The following is a 23011-nucleotide window of genomic DNA, read 5'->3' on the forward strand; positions in this document are numbered from 1 at the left end:
TGAATAAGACAAGCGGTTACAGAAAATGGATGGATTTATGGGCTACTGCGTTGACATGCGATCGGCTGCATTACCATCCAAAGACGATGTCTGTAACCACACGGCCCATGTAGCGTTGAAAGTCACAATTGTGAAACTCAAGACATTCGTTCAGCCTGTATAAAAATGCTGCCCCTGACTGAGGACAAATGCTGACCGTTCCAGTTTACAGCAGGTTTGACTTTAGCAGTTTATTATTAGCCCAACCCTGCTGCTGTGACCCTCGTTCCCAGACGTGTGGCCAGCTGGGTGCTGCGGCCGTATAGCCGGGCCACGCACTTCCGGGACCTCGGGGGCCCTCTTCACACATCAGCGACAGGGACACACCTCGGGACGACACGCTGCGTCCTTATGTGACATTCCGGGATGGTTACAGATTAACACCCGCGGGAAGAGCGCTGCAGTTTCGGTCACTGTTTTTCAGATGTGTCACCAGGAATTTTAAAGCACAGAAAACAGGCTGAATGCATGAATTCCTGCACAAAATGGTTGCTTCAGAAGCCGGCCGCGGTGCCTAGTGCGAGAGATGCGTTTACTTTGGGAGGCTGTACAGTGCTTCCCATTCACCGATTGCACATCATTTCCTGACAGCAAAGTACCTGCTCGTCAACTTATCATAATACTGCAGTCAGCACACAATAGTGCGATTTTCAGATAAACAAGGGAATTTATCTACAGTTGGGGTCTCCAACCTTATTTACAGTGAGAGCTACATCTCCAAAGAAAATAATGTGTGGAGCTACGTGTTTGACGTAATAGAATATTCAGTCACTGAGGGGCAGGGGTTAGGAATTGAGCGGGTGGAGATGGTAAAAGTTGTCAGCTGAGGGGGGGGATAGGGGGCAATGCTGATGACAACTTTTACAAGTAGAGGGGGGAGGGGTCTAACGTCAATAAACATGAGCGATGCGTTGCCGACAACTGATCCACAGGAAGTGTTTTCAATGGCTGGTGAGAAGATGTAGGCGCTTGAACCTTCCACGTTCACACCACCTGTGTGCACCACCTACCCTCCAGGAGTAAAAGTGGCTAAAAACCAGGGCTACCTCTCATTTTATTCCGTTTGCTCAATGATCCATTTGTCTTTACGAACCCCAGCCACCAGGGCGGCGCTGTGGTCACATGTCACCCCAACACTGGTCTACCAGAGCATACCTGTGGCTTCGGCATGTAAACCAGTATCATGTGCAGAGGCTCCCAGTAACACCAAACTGGAAGCAGAGAACAAACTGGTATGTTGGCTTCAGGAGACATCTACAGCAGGTTTCAGACATATTTGCAAATGCAGGTAAATGTTATTGCTGCTTATTAAAATGATTAAAAATGCTTATAAGGTAACCATTCAGAGCGCCTTGATGACAGCACGCTCCCTCTCATAGCTGCTAATTCCTGTATAATTTCTAGCAGTACGCAGAGATATACTGCATGAATTCACTTATAGGTGCCGCCTTCAGCAATAAACCATCGAGAAGGTCCTGACTAGCAGATAGAAGGCCTCAGTTTGCCTAGAGTGACCTCCAGCTGGCTGCCCGATGTAGGTTTAATATGCTCTAAATCAGACTTTGGCTACTGGCATCTCGCTGCAAAGACACAGGAGTGACGTCCGCCTCGCAGATGCGCCCGCTATCGAAATCAAATAACAAAATGTTATCGTGACCCTGCAGTTTCCACCGGCCCAGTTAATCTGTCCTGAGGAAGGGACCTGTCAATAAATTACAGCGACGGCTGACCAATGAGAAATGCCTTGGGCCTGCAAATGGCGGGCTTCATATTACTGTCTGGGTAGAGGGCTGGCAAAATGAGAATGATTCGTTTAGAAAGTCACCAGCTTACCTGCTATTCTCTAAGGACACAATAATGGAGAAGGGATGGAAAAAAAAAAAAAACTCTGAGCCCACATACTAATGGATTAAGTCGTTAATTGTCAATACAAGGCAGACTTTAAATCATGGACAGCCACTCGTAGACAAACAACACCCTTGAGTCCAGTATCACTCAGAATGTCCAACACAGCATTATCCATCACCAAACACCGGCAAAACGTTTATTCAAACAGAAATGCCATTCTGAGCAGCTCTAAGAGGAGATCTTAAAGCTTTACAAGACACCTGACCATGAAGTGGACTCTCATTATCAGGGAATGCAGTGAAACAGTACAGAGTGGACTCACACTCACAGAGTCAAATCACAGACACCTACTCATCACAGAGTATATGTCAAACAAACAGAATATGTATAAAACCATCAGAGTACAGGTCAATACGTCGTAATTCGTATACTGAAACATCACAAAACAAAAACCAATAAAAGACATACCATAACCCTAATGTTGATATTTATTTATCAAACACTGAGGGAAGTTTGAAGCCAGAGACTAGGGTAAGCTATTGTCCAAAGCCATTACAGCACTTGGGATCAATGATTTTCCGCAATGGCCCAATGATGATCCCGTTCTGTGGACCAAGTGATTACAAACCACGACCTAGTTCTGGCCACAGATCGCTAACCCACTGATATACAGTACCAGTCAAAAGTATGGATGTGCCAAGCCGCCTACAAAGGAGAGTGATAGTGTCACATCACATGACCAGGCCACCTGACCTAGACACAGGAGAAATAGTTTTGAAGAAGCTAATGAGTGCACAGCATGTATGTGGGAGCTCCTTCAGGACAGCTGGAGAAGCATCCCAGGAGGCCACCTCATGAAAGTGGCATAGAGGAGAAAACGTAAGGTCAGCCAGTCTCTGGAGCAATTGGGGTTAAGAACCTTGCTCAAGGGACCAACGGTGGGATCACACTGTCGACCCAAGGTTTTGAACCAGCAACCTTCTGAGTCCCAACCCACACAGCTGCTCACCCAACAAATATTTTTGGTGTCTTTTTGGTCAGTGTATAATCCAATATATGTTACTTCGCAGTTTTGATGTCTTTATAATTATTGCAAAATGTAGAGAATAGAAAAATAAACATTTCCATAAGATGGTATCTCCAGAGGGTTGACTGGTACTGAATACATCCAAAGTGTAAGACCTATCAATGTGACATCGTGACATAGCAGGGGGCAGCTAATTCAGCACCCGGGGAGCAGTGCTTGGCGCGGTAACTTGCTCAGGGTACCTAAGTGGTGCCTTGCAGGTTTGAATCCCCAACCAGCAATCTTTCAATTACAAGTGCACTTCCCTAACCATTAAGCCACCACTGCCCCAGGCAGAGTGGCAGGGGTTAGGCAGAGGGACACCTGATCAATATCCTTAGGCTACATAACTAGAGCAGCTTTAACATTTCTACAGCAAACTCTCTTTATAACAGCCAAAACATAACAGAGACAAGAAAATTTCAAAGTGAACAATAGCGATAATCAAGGCTGCAGCAGGTGGAACCTTCATGTAAAAACAGTCAGTAAGGGTTAGTAATTCTATATAAAACCATGGAACTGCCTCTGCTTGTGAGGATTATATAAAACATCCACTTGCCAATGGCCTTTTGCAGAACATTCACCTTAAAAGTGGGCGACACATTAACGGCAATTTCACAAAGGGAATTAAATGGTCTCTCAGTATTACTGAAAGGGCCCATTGTTGCACTGGGGGGGGGGGGGTTAACCCAGGCCCACCAATAGCCCGTGTAAAGGGCCAGCCTTAGCGAGGCAGGGGGGGTACGACCCCCATCAAAGGGATGGCATACGTATGATACAGCCATGGGTGCACATGGAAGGACGGAGCACGGCTAGAACCCAGCAGCACGGGGAGTTTGCGATTTGACACGAAACTTCACTGAGGTCACATGGGCCAGCAGGAATATCAGAAGAGCGCTGAAATGAGAGGGTAGTGTAGCATGTGAACACTGAGGTGTGCTTATTCTAACGGCCCCGGTTCCTCACCCACTTAACATTCGTCAGGATTCACTGCAAAGCTTTCATCGCCATCTGCTCAAGTGAAGGTAGCCCATATAGCATTTTCATCCAAGTCTTCAAATAAAAGGCATGTTTTGAAATGTCTGGCCGCAACTATAGCAGATGCACAAATACAGTAGAAAGAAAATGTCAAAATAATGTTTTGTCAAAGTGAATAGATTTCTGAGCTGCCTAGTGGTACTGATGGTATTAATTTCTTTGCTGACACACATTCAAAGGCTGACAGTAGCACCCACGTATTTAACTGGAACAAATGAAGTATGACCGCTCAAGGGCACTCTCATGTGGATCTCGAACCAGCAACATTCTGGTGAAACGTCCATGTCCTCGACTGCCCTAGTGCCAACATTCGTGGAAAGACACACATTCAGGCATGGAGAAACGGGACGCTTTAAAACATAATCACATTTTGAGAAACGTGTGTCCCAGTCTCTTAGCAAGCTGCTCCTAAAAAAAGCCACTGTGGCTGAGCATGGTTAGGTCCCGCCCTTCCCAGGCCGAAGTGCCGCGATTTCCCAGCATGCCCTCTGCTCCTCCTGTCACACCTCAGACGCCCCATATGCAGAACGAGCTGGCCTAGTTTACATGCCACTCTCTACTCCTCCAAACAGGAAAGAGGGGGCTGCTGTAACGGAGAGGGAGACAAGCGCACAAAGAGAACGACTCACAAAGTCAACTGACGCAACAGACATTAAAAAATAAACATGCCACGACCAAATCTTTTGCACCATATTTACTGCTGCTGCTAAGAATCTCATTCCTACTGTGATAAGGCGGTGTGGGGCAATTTATAAACACAACACACACACACACACACACACACACACACACACATACACACACACCTCTACTGACATTGTAGCTCTGGTTAGGCTGTGCTTGTACCTATTATTATACCTAAATTTGTTTACTGAAACTCTTGTATGAAAAAAAAATCCATTAAATAAATGAATACATGCATTTAAGGGCCAAACCTTCCACATATTTCCAGGCTGCCATTGGCAAACTGGACCGGGCCACCAGCAGGAGGGTGGCTGTGAAATGCGGCCCATTTTAATGCCATGAGGGGAAGCATGAGCGCTGCCCGTCATCTCTGCACCGGCCCCACTTGTCGCACAGCTACCATGCAAATTGGCAGCTGAATGTCAGGCCTCTATTTAGTTAAATGAAAGGGCCCTTAGCCAGCCTGCCCGGACTCGGCAGAGCTGCCGGCAGTAGGAAGCTGCCAGTAACACTGCTTTCCTGCATCCCTCCTTATAGCTGACCTCTAAAGTGCCAGTCCAAGGCTGATCATTACCCAAGCAAATCCAGAGCACAAGGCATATGGAAAGGTCAGACTGTAGAGGAGGTGGATCTGTACAACTAGAGGAGGCGGAACCAAGAAATCTGATTGGTCCTCCAATTGCTTGGGCCTACCTCCTCTACAATCTCATTGGTTCCTTCTGCCCTCAGAACTCCCATGAGCATCTATTTACAAAACAAAAGGGAGCATCCTGTCAGTTTCAATCTGCTCAGCTTTTTATGTTACAAACTCCACTTTGCACTAAAGAGAAACACATAAGACAAAACTCACAGGGAATTTGCTACTCCGTTTAAAGAACCATGCATTTGAGAGCCAAGTTTAAAAAGTGCATACTATAGGATTATCTGGCCATTCAATTTCCCCACATCAATCTCCTTATATGATTTTAGATCTCCAATAAAGTAAAGAGCTTCTGACCTTGTGCCAGGATTTTTCTGGAAAAAGCGGAATTAGAATGCACTTGTGAATCTGCCTTGTGAATCTGAAGCAACAATGGCTAATGTGGTACTTCTTGGCTGGCACGCTTTGACTTGGCTAGGATGCTACGGCTTGGCTAACGTGCTAAAACTAAGCTAACCCGTTACATCTTGCCTAGAATGTCACGACTTACCTAATGTGTAAAAGCATGACTAACAAAATGCAGCCTGGCTAACATGCAAAAACTTAGCTAACCTGCTTCATCTTGGGTAGCGTGCTACACATGGCTCTCACGCAAGTACCAGAAGTGCCCCAGCAAAAACCGGCAGCACCACGTGTTACTGCCTATGACCAGTATGGCCACCTGCCATACGCTCTCACTAGAAATTACATCACTTCTGTGATGACCTCACATTTGAAGTCGCAGACTGTAAATACAGTGACAGTTGGCTCACAAACACGTCTTTTCAGCCAACAAAAGCTCGACTGGGAAAGGTGTTAAATTAAAACACAGAATTTTTCCCCAAAACAGTAATGGGAAATCCAACTGAAGACACTCAAAAGTTGTCCAGGAAAGAGAAACTGAAACATCACAATATGATGTGTGATGAGTTTTGAAAGATATCGTAAAATATTCTTTTTATCCATTTAACTCCCCCCCAAGGGGTATACTAGGCTCCTGAAATTCATCACACTTCAATTTCCAGCCTAGATCATTGAGAATCACCAAGCCTGGTAGAGCCATGACCGCCAGAAAGGCAAACACTGGTGAGATGTTTTAATGAAATGCTCCAGTCTTGAAACATTTGATGTCCTCCATCAAATATTCACAGTTTACATCTTGGACAAGGGCCAAGATGATGCTGTAACCACTAATCCCTCACCAGTGGCATGCAATGAATTCTCACTGAGTTGAAGCAACACACACTGAGGAATGAATAGCAAACATCTGACAAAAAGAGAGAATGGCTTTTTTTGTTTTGTTTTTGTTTGTTTGTTTGTTTGTTTGTCTTTTTAATTCACCAGTTGGGTAATGTAACTTCCATACATTATAGTCATATCCACCAATCACAATTTTAAAGAAAGTTTAAATTCTGCTAGATGGTCAATGCTCCTTTTTAAAAGTTCTAACTTTTTTTCCAGCTTATTTTCTGTTCTCGTTATTAGCCTACAGAAATACCACTGCGCATTCCGATCTCTTCGTCATCAAGCATCATTACCAGGCTGATATTCAGATTGTGCTCTTCATGCGTTCCAAAAAACCAAATATGTGATATATTTAAAGATAAGGTTGCATTTCTATTTTCAAAAATATACGTGGTCATCCTTTTGGATTTGAAGGGTACATTATAAGACTGCTAAATTACTAACAATTAACAAAGTACTGCAAAAATGGAGGACCTATGTTACAAACCGCTGTACAAAAATGCTGCGGGCTTCAATCAATCTGTCAATCCATCCTTCTTGCAAAACCACTTATCTAATTTGTGGTTTGGCTTTTCATTTTTTCCATTCCTTTCATTCATATTTTATTTAGTTATTCTAGTAATCTAGTATCATCAGTTTGAGCTGAACATACCTTTATATTTTTGAATGGGGAAAAAAATAAACAAAACAGCGTGTATCCTCTGTGGTTTTGCACATTAACTACTAGTTTGTTATTTTTATTTTCCTCCCCAACTCCTTGAGCACTGCTTAGTATATTCTGTGCCTTAGAATAAAACTGGCGAATCGTTCCCGCGTAAGATCCCAGCCTTCTGATTGGACCGACTGTCTACGACCTACTTTCAGACTCAGGTAGTGAAAAGACCATTAATGTGTATGTCCCGATCGCTTCAGCTGTAACATTTCTTTCAATATAGGTTACAATACCCTGTCCTTATTTTATATTTGAAGCAATTGTCCAAATGCGTTTACACAGCCCGTGTCCGCCGTACCTGAATAGCCATATTCACTTTAATACGGTCAATCAAGCTACTGTATCTTTACATATGGCCGTCTACAAAGAGGGCACAACCGAGTCACTGTTGCTTTGGCATGTTTGCAACCAGCATCACGCGCCCTTCTTTAACAACAGCAAATATTTTTATTCTTAATTAGCTCCGTGAAGACAAAGGCTCCCAGTCGACCCACAATGACACGAGTCACTGGAAGCGTTCATTTTAAATCCTGGGAATTTTAACAAGCTACCCCGATCTGAAACTGGGACAGACAGATCGTCGAAATGGATGTGTAAAAATTCCTAGCGACCTTCGCACGCATTGATCTGTCATATGCAGGTGCCACGCAGGACAAAAACAAGACATGCGGGGAAGGGGGCGGGAGGGGGACGGCGCTCTCATTTTGTATTTCGATAAAGCGAGATCATCCTCGGCATGCAGGTTTTCCGTCTGTCTCTGGATGTAATCATTACCCGCCATTATTAAGGGAGCTGTTTCACAGTGAAATATCGAATCATGTCATGAAATTCAGTATATTATTATTGGGACATAATTAGACACTTGGACTTGGTTTTTCTTTCCTCTATAATGCGACAAACCCCTTACAGCAATACAAATTAAAAATCCATCTGTACGCTGTTCTTTATACGGTCTCTCCATCATATGTTAGACAATACTCATAATAAAAAAACAGCGATGTTTTGTGAAACTGAATAGTTGTGATCATAACAGAAACCACCATATGCGTGTCTTGCTGGTAAAATCCCGCGAGCCTGGCCAAAAGATCTCTTAAATATCGGAGGAACTTGTTGACAAAAACTTTGCTTTAATGTAGATACATGCTTTCGGATGACTGTTATCCCCTGACCAACTACAGTCATACTAAATAAGGAAAGGAATACATATGTAATGCACCACGCAACCACCAAGGCAGCTATAAAATCTGATACACGTGTTTTATTCAATCACAAATCAGCCTGAAAATAAAGATAAAATGTAAAACAGGGAAAATAATAATCAGAAAAGTATCTTCTGGCATGCGTCTCCTTCATATATCGGTTATCTGACCCCCGTAAATGACCAGATTATCTATGTCGAATGCCGTTTTCACTAGCAACAGTTAACTTCATAGTATTCAAATGGCTGCTTTGGTGGGGTTTTAGACAGCTATTTATCAACCTTAATACAGGCCATGCACATTACAGCTGAAACATCAAAACTTGCCGTAAATGATACCCACACACACTCAAAAATATTCATCTTACCTGCAGCGCCGAAGAATATCAATGTCCAGATGAACGTCTTGGTGTGAAGCATTGCAAACAGCTGCGTGATTTTAATCAGTGAATTTTCCCCTCTGCTTTATAGACGAATATCCGTGGGATAATGCGTTGATTGAGTTGGCGGGTGCCTATTCAGTTCTCACCGATTTCCGAGATATGTTTTCAAATGGCAATTAGGTTTTTTGATATAACCTCTTAAAAAGCCCGAAGAGCAAACGCAGCTGAGCGAACGAGCGGCTGTAAATGGGCTCAGAATACGGAGTGATGCGCCCGAGCAATCGCGCTGGCACTCCGACGTCCTCTGGGTTATACCTACACCAAACGCCTTAAATATCTGCTCTGCAACGAAATCGATAGCTCCTCACCGCTGTACCTTGGAAACCTTGGAAACAGCAGATGTGTCTTTGGAAAATCTTGGCATGGAGTCTTTCCAAACTTGGATTTGACGTCTCAAATTAAACTGGATTTCCCCTCGATGCGTTTGCTCCTGCGTATTGTAATAAAATGCTCCCGTCCCATGAACAGCAGCAATTTATACTATACTACAACCTATAATACAAATCACCAGAACAGGAATGGGACTACTGAAATGCGTTTAGACTATTATTTGTCTGTTGCATGTCATCGAAATAACTGTCGTACAGAAAAATATATAAATTTTATTTTCATGTGTGCAGCGTAATGGTTCAGTCCGAAGACGCTCGAAGTTGAATTGACCATATATATAAACAGTAATACTGATATCTGAAAAAAAATCAAAGCTTTGTCCAAATACATTCTGTGCGATAATAACAATAATATCACCTTAATTATCTTAAGAAGACCTTCAGTTTGAATAGCCTAAGCATGTTAGAATTAACATCGATTTAATGTTACTTTGCTACATGTGGGATTTAGTGAAATACGTAGGACAGAAGTTTAGTAAGAGCACAATTCACCTCACACGGCCTATAGCGTTTTTAAATTAAGTTTGCCTGCGCCTACCACCAGGAAAAAAATAATTTTACAAAACATACATTAGGAGACACAAACAAGCAGGATATTGACAGATACATTAGGCTTAAGCTACAGGCAAAATCTATGTGCTTTTGTCCGCGCTGTTTGTTAAAGCAGCCGCGGGGATTTTCACGAAGGCTTAGGGGGACAAACTGCTACAATCCCATGTTCAGACGTGACTGATGAACCTTCTGTCCTCGTATTGAGTATCTGTATCTGTCACAGCTTGAAGACAGCGTTTTAAAAATTGCTCTATTTAGCGTGTTTCTAAGTAACACTGATGATATTTCATTGAGCCTCTTTTGGTATTTTTGGCACGTGTTTTTCAGTGATTATACTTGCTCATACGCAAACGTCTGCAATAGAAGTGAATGCAGTTTATAATAATAATAATAATAATAATAATAATGGTTATTATTATTATTATTATTATTATTATTATTATTATTATTATTATACATAGTGGACGCGTGCTAAAAGCACGCGTAAAAACGATTACATATCAGTAAAAGGAGACGGACTACTCGCAGCTCGTTCAACTCAGATTTCCACTATAGTGCCCCCCATAGACATACTTTAATTTTTAGTGATAGGTTTATGTCGTTCAATGGCTTGCAGTTTGAAAATTGCTATAAAGGCAGCGATGCGTTTTGAAATATAATATAGGCAGCATTCTTTCTAAACAATAACCTGAACGTCTACCTTGAAATGTATCGACTTCGTTATTAAAGGGTTAACAGCTGGATAGTGTGATATTTACGTGTCTTCATATGCTTTTGTTTTTAACTTAATTTGTGAATTATTAAAGGGAAAAACCGTTGCAACATTAATGACCAACCACGAGAATCAAAGGTATCAAAGCCAGCTCGGTGGGCGGGTGAGGGTGGGTGAACCGCAGTGAATTAAAACAAATCGGTATAAACTGAAAGAGTTTCTGTGATCAAACTTTCATTTAAAAAAATGCAGATCCTACCTATTGATGTGTACCCATCATATGCAAAACGCTGAGCGGGAAAAAACCTGGTTGCCTTTGTGTAAGCTGGTCAATTGGACCTCATCAATCCCACTCAAAGGAAGACATCCATTGTAGGCAAGCCTTAGAAGCACATCATTCTGTGCCCCTTAAATTGTCCCAGAGCAATGGGTTGGTTTGGGATAGCACTGCCTTTCTATCACACCAACTTGAAGTGTCATTTTCATCACCATCATCATCGTCATTGGAATCATATAATCATTAATTCTCTTTTAACCTTGCTCAAGGCACCCAGCAGTATATGTCCCTATCAGGATTGGTGATCCTCTGGCCCTGTCCCATGTGTTTTGTCCCTGTTTGACCAGCAGGTGTCACTGGCCATCCTGTTCTCCCCTCTGTCTTGTAGCTCATAGACCCGAGTGTGTTTGCCTGCTCCCCAGGCTGCTGCCTGGCTTAATGGGCTAAGCAGTTTGCCACTGTTTTTGTTGTGGGTTTTAGGCCAATCTTAACTAGTTGGTTTATTTTGTTTACCATTTGTTATATTGTTCTCTTGGTTTATTTGTGTATGTAATCCAGTTGCAGTCCCACGTGTTTGCTCCCTGATTCCTCGTTGTATTATGGTCTGTTTTCCTTGTTTCATTTGCCTTGCTGTTTGAACCTGCTGTACCCATTAATTGACTTCACCTGCTCCTCATTGGCTCTAGTTCTGCACACCTGCCCCTTGTTAGTTGTTGTGATCAGTATATTTAAGTACCTGTCTTTATTCTATTTGTCAGTCAGTCATTGTAGTTCTTACCGTATATTAGTAGCTGTGGTTGTTTCCTAGTCCTGCTCCTTGTTTTGCTCTGTTGCCTAGTTGTGTTTACTTGTGGTTTCTTTAGCTTGTTCTTCATTTTCCTGTTTTGTTTTTTGACCCCTTGTGGTCCCTTTATTTTCTGGTTTCTACTTTATGCTCTGTGTTGTTAATAATCCCCTTTTCATTGCAGCTTTTCCATGTATCGTCCCTCTTTTCCCTCCTTCGTCATGTTCCGCCTTAGCAATTCCATAAATAACAAAGAATTCACCATTTCAATTGCAAAGCTAGTTACTCAAGAACTGCGCCCCCTGCTGCCTGGGAGCCCTTGTAAAATTCTGACTTGTAATATTGTGTTACTAGTTGTTGGCCTTGTTTGCACGTAACACCCCGGGAATCATCCTGTGACGTTTGTAGTCCTCTCCCATTTACATTTCCATGTTGCATAACACCATGTGAGAAATCCATTTGTTGCTATGGTAATGTGCATGGCAGCATATTATCCCGAATAATTTTAAAAATTGCTCTAAGCTGTACAGCATAAACGAGCGTATTTACATTTGCTGCTTAAATATGATGCCTGAGTAATTAGGATATAAAAGTTAAATGAAATGTTTTCATTCTGCTTCCATTAGCCTCTGTATCCAAATTGATCCTCATCGAAGCACTGCTTCTTGCAGCATAAGAATTTGGCATAAGATCCCGTGCCTGACAGAGTGTTAAATAATACATCAAGAAACAGAAAGAGGTGTTTGAATCTTCGTGTCAGAATGGGAAACTGGCACAAATGTAAATGTAGGAGCCAGGAGATTTTGTAGCATGGAGAGTCCACAAATTGTCAGAATACCCCCTGCAGTAGAGAAGGAGAGAAGATATATTGGAAATAGGCACAAATGACCTGGGTTCTAATCCCAGGAAGATCTCTATCTATGGACCCTGCTGAAATTCCTAACTTCATTAATACACCCATCAATCTCGTCAAACTGCTTATGCAGTGCAGGGTTGTGATGAGCCTGGAGCCCATACTTGGAAGCACAGGGCACGGAACCCAATAGACTCGATGCCAGTCCCTTGCAGGGCACACACTTGCCCCCACAAACATACAAGGGCAATGTAGAGATCCCAATTCTACCAGACTAAATGAGGAGAAAAAGTCCACAGAGAGAGCCAGGAGCTGAAGTAAAACCTCCAACCATGGAGACGGGAGGCAAAAGTGCCACCCAATATGCCACTAAATTTACTCCTGTGAAATATCCAGCTTTATGAAACAGTTACAGCCTTCAGAAATACACGCCAGCTAAAAATGACAGTGGTGACACACCAATATGATATTGTGTCTCCGCTATCTAAATCAGTGTCTTCACTTCAGCTGGAATGTCACGTGATCCCTCTTCGTCATTGTCTCCCTTGTCCTGTGTCCACTTCAAGTTTCAACTTTTTGTTTTTCAAATGAGTATAAAATTATCTGCTGGAAATCTCTCATGATTTATATCAAGGCAAGGTTATTTTGTACTTTTTCGAAAGGGACTTATTGTAAATACATTATACTAGCTACACCCCAGTGAGGACATACAACACTGCACTTTTAAATGAATTATTAATGCGTATTAAATTATACCTTAAGTATATCTTAATGTTTTTTTCTATAATCCCTAAGACCGGTTACCTGGATTTACAATGTCCTTTGTATTGAGAGCTTGCTTTCAAACTTGTACACATTCCCTCAGTGCAGGAAACATGGTCCTACTGTATTATTCCAACTATATTCTGTTATTGGATTGGCTGGCAGTGTGTGTGTTCTTGCAGCGTCATTCCAGCTGTAATCTCTCACCAGATTGGCTGATAGTGTTCACAGTCCTTCCACGTCACTCCAACTGTAATCTCTCATTAGAATGGCTGCCAGTGTTCATGTTCCATCTCTCAATGAAAGGATCAATGGGTTTTGTATTTCAGCTGTGTCAGCTCTTTGACAGGGGTTCTACTGTTCCACCTCTTTGTATTAGGATAAATAAAAGCCTAGCTTTCAAAGAGTCTTGAAAATAGCAGACACACACACCTTGGCTCATTTTAGCCCTGCTGCATCTTCTCCAACCCGTGGGTCATGTGATCCAGCCCACCTGTCAGCTGCAGTAAGCCGGTTCTTCAGCTTGAAATGAGAGGGCATCGATGGCTCAGAAAAAGCAGGCCATGGTCCTGTTTCCAGGTCATGCTAGTAGTGGACGCAGCTGAGCAGTTATTACTGAATGATGGTCCTTATCTTTCCTCTGCATGGCATTGCTCTCAGTTCCCAGTAACATGTTGTCTTGTAGACCCCTGGCTGTAAGCATGAAGTATCCTGACAGACACATAAAGCAATGAGATACTTTGGTATTTCCCATGATCCCGTCCATCTGTTAGGCCAACCGGGGAATCTCTATACTTCAGTGCAAACAAACTTGTGTATTCTTGCCAGTCTGAAAGTGCTTGCACTCTAAACGAAATGCGAGTCACACACGCATGCTATTATGCGCCACTGCAGATGTCAGGGTCCCTCATGGATCCATGCAGGTGATTGCATGGGTGTCGCATGGATGCACATGGATAATTAAAAAGACGGCACCATCAGCAATGTGAACAAAGACCCAGGTGGTGCGCAGTGGCATGTCAACCCAGAAGGGGCTATGTGACGTGACATGTCGCTGCACATGCCCTGTGTTAGGGTGTACTGCTTTAACATGATGGTGACCTGCTCTTTTTTGTCCGACAACCAAGTGGCAAAGAAGGGCTTGGAACATGGATGGGTCAATGGATGGATGGATGCTTTGCCTTCCGTAGAGCATCTCAGACCCTTAAATTCCTGCAGTTTCTCCAGTTTAATTGTTTTCCTCCTACTCAAATTTCAAAACTCAATTGTTTATTTTTTTTCTTCACTCTCTGAAAAGGGAGACATCATTCAATAAGCTCCCCAAACACCTGTCACATGTATCTGGTCACCAAACTGCCCAGAGTGGCTACCCTATCAGCCCAAAGGTAAGGCCTTCACAATGGAGAAAGTCACGTCAAGAGAAAGAAAGCAAGTGCTACCTCACTGGGCACAATTTTAGTCCAAGTCCAAAGAAAAGGAGATTACTATGCAGAGATAATTTATGAAATTACTCTGACTACGACAAATTCCATTTCCTGGAGAGGAGAGCCACAGAACTGAGCAATCGGATCTTTCGAACACCACACGCTGTGGCGATGGTATTTACAGAAAATTTCGCTTCATTGTTTGTCTTTAAAGCCTGCAAAACAAGAAAAGAAAACGGAAATGATACCCACAGGGCGTTCATCAAAGTATAAGCCCTTTATAGTGTGTAATGTCTTCAGGTGATTGGCCAGTGTTATTGTTATGCAAATGTGAAACTACATTACCCTGATAAATTAGGTTTCTATTAACCTCCTGTATCACAGGTTTTGAGATCAAGCTTAATTACATTATTATGTTTTATATATTCACACTACACAATCGAATGGGGGATTGCTTTCTTCACCATACAATAATCCTTGACAGACCCAAAGGTCCAACTATATTTACAAATAAGTGACAGATCAGTCCATTAATACAATGAATCTCAAGTCAACCTGCAAACAGAACAGGGAAACATTTCCAAAACTGTTAGAAACTATAAGAAAGGAGAAGAAATAGATAACCAAAGGCTGAGTAATTTTGCTGTTTCACTATGAGGATAGATGTGTAAATGAACAAACAATCAAAGTCTTAAACAATGCAGGCAGTATGGCTGAAGATATCTTATTAGACAGAGAACCCTCTTATGTGACTACAATAGTGTTTTTAAAATAGAAAAGTGGAAGAATATGCTAGTGTTTTTGTGCTTGTGTCACAATGTCAGTCTTCATCTCTTCAAAACGAAGGATTGATTTAGTACCAACCTTATTTTACTTACCCCAGGCCTTGTTTAGCTTGCCTGTCAGCTGGTGTGCTTTTAGCCAATCAGCTCTCTGTTCTTTTCAGGCCATCGGCTCCTGTTTCCCTTAGCCAATCAGCTTGTTAATATTCCGTTGATACATTTTGCATCTTCAAGCAGATTGGCCATGGTGACCAGCAAAAATCTATCATACTTAATGCTACAAGACATTTAATTCATGGATTCCCCTAAGGAAGAGTGTCAGAGATGTCAAAGAAGTGCATTTATTGAAAAAGGCTGCACTTGCATCTGCTGTTTACTGAAATTCCACAAAACAAGATCGATTTGTGATGAGTAAAACAGATTACTGGTGGCTAATTAGTGCTACATCTTAATGGAGATAGAAGGAAAGTCAGTATTAGAATAGGGGACATGATTCAGAAGCTCTGACATGTTGAGAGCTCATTCCAGTATCCATCCATCTTCCAACCACTTATCCAGTACAGGGCTGTGTGTGTGCCGACGGGGGAGTCTGGAGCCTATCCCAGGCGGCACAGGGAACAAGGCAGGTGTACACCCTGGACTGGATGCCTCATTCAACTGCTGAAGGACAGATATAGAGAGCAGGAAGGGGGAATTCTGACTGGGATAGGGTGTCAAATGCCTGGGTGCTGCTGGACACATCTGTCTGGACACATCTGTCTGGCAGGCTCTTGATGTCTCATGGAATCCTACAGATAATTAACAGTTTCTCAGAGTATTAAGATATACTTGTAAGCAATAAAGTAAGAACCTTTTCCTTGAAAGGAAGTAAATAGCTCCTTAACCATTGTGTGTTTTCCCAATTAATTACTGGAAATCAGCAGGTCTGTTTCCACCCCTTTGCATTTCTCCTAAGTTTTTGCATTATGATGTCATCTCCTGGCTTGTCTGGCAGGTTTTTAGCAACACCAGGGATTTTAAATATGAGTGTCCATCTGGCAAACCTGATGTCGACGCAGCTTGGGTTTTGGTTGTGGAGATGAATAAATAATAATAATTAAAAACATTTTTGGAACGCTAGATAATTGCGCACACATAAGTGGCCTTGACACCTGAGTGTGATATCTGGCAGAAAATGCCACAGGGAAATGCGAGTGTCGGATCAAACGGTTACCCACAGAAATGTTTTAGACCAAGAGTTCGCTCAGTGCCATGGAACCACATTTCTGGACGTTTGTGTGGCATGTGTGTTAGATTTGGATTTTATTTTGGATGCTGCGTTAATGGGATGGCTTCCAGGTTAGTGCGAGAGTTTTGGCATCTGATTCTACTTGCAAACACAATCGTCGTAACTCTACACCAGTGTTTCCAAACTCAGTCCTTGGGGACTCACAGAGGGTCCACTATCTGTGGATCCCCGAGGACTGGATTGGGAAACACTGCTCTTCACAACTGAACTGTAATGACTGAATGATCTTGGCATTCACTAATAGTTTTATGATAGTATGTACACCACTGAATCTCCACCCTCAATATTGCTAGAGTATCACTGCTCCAAAGTTTGAAGCTCACTGGCAAGGATAGACAGACACTGAACAGGACAGTTACTAAACACCACAATAATATGGCCTCACCACAAAGGGGAAATTTATGGTAGTCCTGCCATTTTGCGAGCAACTTGTATCCAAGGCCAACACACAAAGAGACATTACCTGGTGTAAGGAGGAAAAAAACAGGACTCCAGAGCAATGAAAAAGAATATTATGGTCTGGTAAGTCATAATTCATCCTTTTCCTCATGTCAGGATGGGTTTATGTTGGGTGGATACTTTCAACCAACAATGTATGGGATATGAAATTGTATGGGCAGCCATCTTGTGGTGGCCATTAGGTCCGATGGTTATTCTGCTCAGTCGTATAACTGCCAAGGGCTATGTGACCATTTTTCAGGACCTGGTATATCCTGTGGTGCAAACATTTTTCCCTTAAGATGCTCCCAGACAATAATGCCCCCATACACACAGCTGCAGAAAGCCAGGTTTTACAAAGACGAATGAGAAGGATGGTCTTGTGTGGCCTTCCCAATCATCAGATCGAAGCATCATTGAACTTTTATGGGAAGTTCTGGAGCGCAGTGTGAAGTAGATGAACACCTCCTTCATCCCTCACAGAACTGGAGGCTTTTCTCCTTTGAAAAATGGTCTGATATCCCATTACAGACAGTTCAGGACTCCTTTGGCAGCATTCCAAGGGCTTAAGCTGTTCGGAAGGCCAAGACCATGTTACTGATTAGATCCTTCATATGAATATATTGTTCACTCCTGCATGTGTTTCTTTTCAGGCATGTTGAAGACCGCTGAGCAGATCAAGGAAATAAAGGAAAAAAGTGGAGATATTTGAAGGCTCAGCTGAAGAAGTATCAAGTGAACAATGTGCGACAGTGTGCAGCGGTGCGCGGCGGTGTGTGGCGGTGTGCAGTGGTGTGTAGCAGTGTGCGGCGGTGTGCGGCAGTGTGCGGCGGTGTGTGGCAGTGTATAGCGGTGTGTGGCAGTGTGCGGCGGTGTGTGGCAGTGTGTGGCGGTGTGCGGCAGTGTATAGCGCTGTGCGGCAGTGTGCGGCGGTGTGTGGCAGTGTATAGCGGTGTGTGGCAGTGTATAGCGGTGTGTGGCAGTGTATAGCGGTGTGTGGCGGTGTGCAGTGGTGTGTAGCAGTGTGCGGCGGTGTGCGGCAGTGTGTGGCGGTGTGCGGCAGTGTATAGCGCTGTGCGGCAGTGTGCGGCGGTGTGTGGCAGTGTATAGCGGTGTGTGGCAGTGTATAGCGGTGTGTGGCAGTGTATAGCGGTGTGTGGCAGTGTATAGCGGTGTGTGGCGGCGTGCGGCGGCGTATAGCGGTGTGTGGCGGTGTGTAGCAGTGTGCAACACTGTGGGTTAGGGATCTGTGCCTATGTCCAGAGGGACATGGACTCAAATCTGGCTGTAAGATTCATCACATCGTTGGGCCCTTAACCCCAAACTGCTCCAGATGTGCTGTCACTGGCTGACCCTCTGCTCTGAGCCCAAGCTTTGCTCTCACCTGCACATACATCTGTGAAAACTATCCAGGGTCACCGCAGGCATGAATAAAGTGCAGCTATTAATGGTGCTCAAGTCAGTGAGGAACGCATGTTTCACAGACAGAGCACCGATTGTTACAGGCTACAAATTCCTTGGGGGAAAAAAACAAACTATTCTGGACAACTTTTTTCTTGATAATTGAAAAAAGTATCATGCAAATTTTTCACTCAGAGAGATGCGGGTGCTTAATGTACCGAGTGTTTTTAAAGAAAAGAGTTTTATGGCTTGGAATGATGCACAGATCTGTCCCAAAGCAGATTTATGCTGCTTATTTTTTCTGTGAAATAGAGCTATATGTGCCGAAGCATCTCTTTAATATAAACAAGAATAGACTGGCTGAAGTAATGCTTTTATTAAACAGCAAAGGATGCCTGCTGAAGTGTAATTTGCATTGTTTTGAGGCTGCTATGATAGATACCCTGCTAAGTAGACCTCTTTTCAGTTGTGCAACTGTTTTTATAGCAAGTAATCTATGCCCATAACACATATGGCTCATATTAATCTATATAATCATAACTAAAGGCTTTTTAAAACTTCCATGAGTTGCAAAGGCTTTCACACTTTCGCTGATGTTTACAATTGCTATAAGTGAAGACGCGTGCAGGAGAATAACAAAGCCTTACATGTCGGCTATGCTTTTAGGCTGAATAGTGCTCGCCTCTCTGTAGCAGACTGGCTGAAACCAGACTCCTTTATCGTCTATTCTTGCTACCAGCTAATGAAAATATGGAGCCGACAGATGTGAAGCCTGAAATAAGGGCCTTACGCGATTACGCTCATGGGGGAAGCAGTTCCAGTGCATAGAAAAAGGCTATTCAATCCCTTTGGCTGTATCAATATTCTTTAAATAATCCATTCACGGACATTTTATCCTTGTGCTGAACACAGCCCCCGAAATTATTATATAACACCAGCGATGGTAATTATGCCGCAAAATTCTGGCATATTTTGGGAAAAAGTGGATCAGTATAATTCATCATATTTGGGTCATATTTATCATGTGACCTAATGAATGGTGGATATACTCTAACTGTTGGCACCAAGGGGAGAGATAAATACCTTATTGAGAAAGGTGGAGCCCCACCCTTTGAGAAGAGAAACCCAGTAGGAATGATGGCTGAAGAGGCCGGTGAGCAGAACGGGAAACGGGCCAATTAGAAGGAAGCATGAACGAGTGAGTCTCCATTACCCCATCTGTTTCCAAATAGGAGAAACCCATAATTTCAATAATCTGAAATTATCCCAGGTCCAGTCAGCATTGATGGAGTGTAGATGGGCCACATTTTATCGCTCATTTACAGAGAATTCAAAAATCCAATAAAATCTCGGGAACATGGATCTGTGGTCTCGATGCCCCATGAGCCTCGACCTCTGTGTTACGTTCTGCCATTGGCTGGTGGAGCATGACTCCAGTCTTATTGAGCTGTGTGCAGGACACTATTCCCATCTAAAACCTCTAAGAAAGCACTTGGAATGATGCCACAGCTGGAACCGCCTTACTGACAGTCGAGTCATTCTTGTGCCACATGGATTATCGTCATTATCCGGTGCCTCTGGAAATAGGATCAGCCACATTCACAGCAAAGAATCAAACACAGCATCTCGGTTCACTCACTTCAGAATGACTGGCAACGCCCACACTTCACACATCAAAATTGCGACAGCATAGCTCCATCGACCCAACACTGCATTGATGAGGAGCTGCATGTTACAAGAAAAAGCCATGTGAATAGCACGGTCGTGCACGGTTTGGTGAAAGTCCCGGTGATACACGAACGAGCCTTCGAACACACTGGAGGGGCCTAGTGATTGCTAACAGACGGCCGTGAATTTAGCATGTGGGAATGCTAGCGACCTGACGGGCATGTCAGAAGTGGAAGCTGGAAACCTCACAGGTCTTCAGCCAGTACTGAGGAACAGTGCCAGGCTGTGCTGAGTGTTCAAGCTCACATGAAACCCAGCGCCAATCACTGTAATATTCTTCATCTCTCCCTGCTGTGTTTACCATAATCGGGTATTTTCCCATAAGCAAAAGCTCTCCTTTACGCCATTTCCCACTTATACATAATTTTGAAGTGAGATCCTTCTCCCGAAGCTCAATCTATCGGCAGGAGACTTTACCTTCATTTCCCCATCTCCCCGAATCCCTCCTGAGTGAATTCCTTTCAGTTTGCCCCGGGGGGCCGCTCCAATGCCATCGCCCGCAGCAAGCTCGCACAACAAAGGAGGTCTTTAATTCCCTGAAGCCTGCCTTGCTTCTCTCTCTGAGGCAGTTAGTGTCAGCTCCTTCCAACCTCACCCCCTCACACCCCCAACGCATCAATAACAGCATCTAAGAAGTCAGCTCCGCATTCCTCTATGGCACAAATGTCGAGCAAGCCCCTAAAAGTACGAAACAATCCTAATAAAACAGCCCTTTTGTTGGGAAATTTCTGAAATGAGGTGCAGTGTGCGCACGCCCCCCTTCTGGCCTCAGGGATGGAGGATCATTCGCCAGCTAGGTCCTTACACATCAAGCTGTTCACCGCCCATTCTCCCCCAAAAAGGTTTATCCCCAGACAGCGTCTGACAAATTCAGATGAAAACGTGCAAATAAAATCTGTGCAAAAGTGTGAACCTTTGAGAGAAAACTGGCTTTGTCTTCCCAAAAACCCACCAGAATGCCATCAGACTTTTTATCCTGATTTTTCCTGGCCTGTGGGGTTTTTGGGAGCTAAAACTTGGACAATCAACTTTGTTCTGGACATTGCCATCCATGTGTTCCTGATTGTCTCTCGTCAATATGACCTTTGGAACCACAATGCGAAATAAAAGAGAGAACCCCTCCTCCTTTTTTATGGTTTCAGAACCTAAGCTACCCAAGAATCCCTGTTATTATAAAAGGTCATATAAACTGTGATATAGATGATGGCTAAATGCTTGCTAACAGTGTTGTGAACCGGCCATGACCTGCACGGCAGGAAATGGAGTAGAGGAGGAATACGCAATGAGTGTTTCTGGGGTATGGAGATGTTGATGGATTTACACTTTAAAGTCAGGAGGCTGTTCGCTTTCAGTCCACGGCACACTAACACCCTCAGCGCCTACATAGAGATGGCTTCTCCATCTCCTGCTCACCCCCACTGTCTGAGCCAGCAATCCATCAGACAGCAGATCTCCGTTTCACACTCTGGTCTGCACTGCTCCCCTGTGGGTAGCCTGACCCTTATTGCTCTGCTACGTGCTAACCGTGCCCACAGACAGGTGAAGTCTGTTCCCCCTGGATGCTTTATGTGGTTAAACCCACATTCCAGGGCAGAGCATGGAGAGCCGGACGGAACAGAACCCTGTGTCTGCCTGTGGTACATGACTGCGGTTTATTTCCTACTGAGTGTAACCCAATGTGGGATCAAAACAAGAAAGGCTTAGCAAAGCAGTGGTGTGATCATGACAGTTGCAGCCAGAATGTGGCAGGTTTAAATCCCACTGATAAAGGCATCACACTGACCCACTACTAAAAACATTGTAAATAACATTGCCTGCTAAATACAAAATAATTTTATTTAAATCTTTAGAAATATAGCAGGAAAGAAAAAGCTTGGTTCTACCACCTGCAATACTATAAATGGCAGGAAAATGTTCCCCTTTTGAATTAAACCACCGCTGCTGTTGCCCCACTCCACCCTGAGGGGAAATGGGGCTTTTATTGTTGCGTTGGACCCAAGAGAACCTCCTCTCACACGAGCCACATGGTCCAGCGCACGCAGAGAGACTGTGCCCTTGGCGTGACCCCGTCCCAGAGATGCTCACGGGCAGAGGAGCGTGGCTGTTATGTACCTCATCTCAGGAACAAAGGGCTGCGGGCACACTCTTTGCCTGCTCTTTTTGCCATCCTGCCAGCTTCTCTTGTCTGTTTCCCCTTCTGACCCCGTCAGGCTTAATCCCATCTGCATACTGGGCTTACTGGGAAGCTTGCCTCAATGCCACCATCAGTAAACATGATGTCATTCTTTAATGAATAATTCAGCTAGGGGCACGTCTAAGACCTCAACTGTGTAACAGGCCGGGGCTTTCGCGAGACTGTTTTTTAATTAGATAACATTATTCAGAATCATATACTGCGCTAAACTTCCAAATACCATTTGCATAGTAAGCTGAAAGTCATAACAAAAGCAAAAAATACCATTAATAATGGATAGTAAAATGAATAATGGTGTGTGGATGTGCTTTTATGCTCTGAGCTCCCTGGGATAGTATTCAAGCCGCAGGTGACCCTACGTTTGATCAAATGTTATGGAAAACCGTCGAATTAACGACTGCTTGAAATGATGGAAAATAATTACTTCATATATAACAGTATAACGACGTAATCTCACTTTTCCGCCATCTGGTTT

At 43.5% G+C, this 23011-nt stretch overlaps 1 protein-coding gene across 8 annotated transcripts in view; it reads right to left on the reverse strand.

Moving 5' to 3' along the window:
- LOC111851302 (neural cell adhesion molecule 1-like) overlaps nt 1–9922 on the reverse strand; it is a 102346-nt gene extending 92424 nt beyond the window's left edge. For 3 of the 8 annotated variants that reach the window (XM_023826080.2, XM_023826078.2, XM_023826081.2), the window contains exon 1: nt 8878–9912. In XM_023826080.2, the coding sequence (XP_023681848.1) occupies nt 8878–8929 (52 nt within the window). In that variant the 5' untranslated portion in view covers nt 8930–9912. Of the gene's footprint in view, nt 1–8877 lie in introns of all 8 variants that reach the window. The other 5 variants (XM_023826077.2, XM_023826076.2, XM_023826079.2 and 2 more) reach the window with 5 other exon arrangements.
- Between the last annotated feature and the right edge of the window lie 13089 nt (nt 9923–23011).

The sequence above is a fragment of the Paramormyrops kingsleyae genome, chromosome 17, assembly GCF_048594095.1.
Source record: "Paramormyrops kingsleyae isolate MSU_618 chromosome 17, PKINGS_0.4, whole genome shotgun sequence".
Classification (NCBI taxonomy): domain Eukaryota; kingdom Metazoa; phylum Chordata; class Actinopteri; order Osteoglossiformes; family Mormyridae; genus Paramormyrops; species Paramormyrops kingsleyae.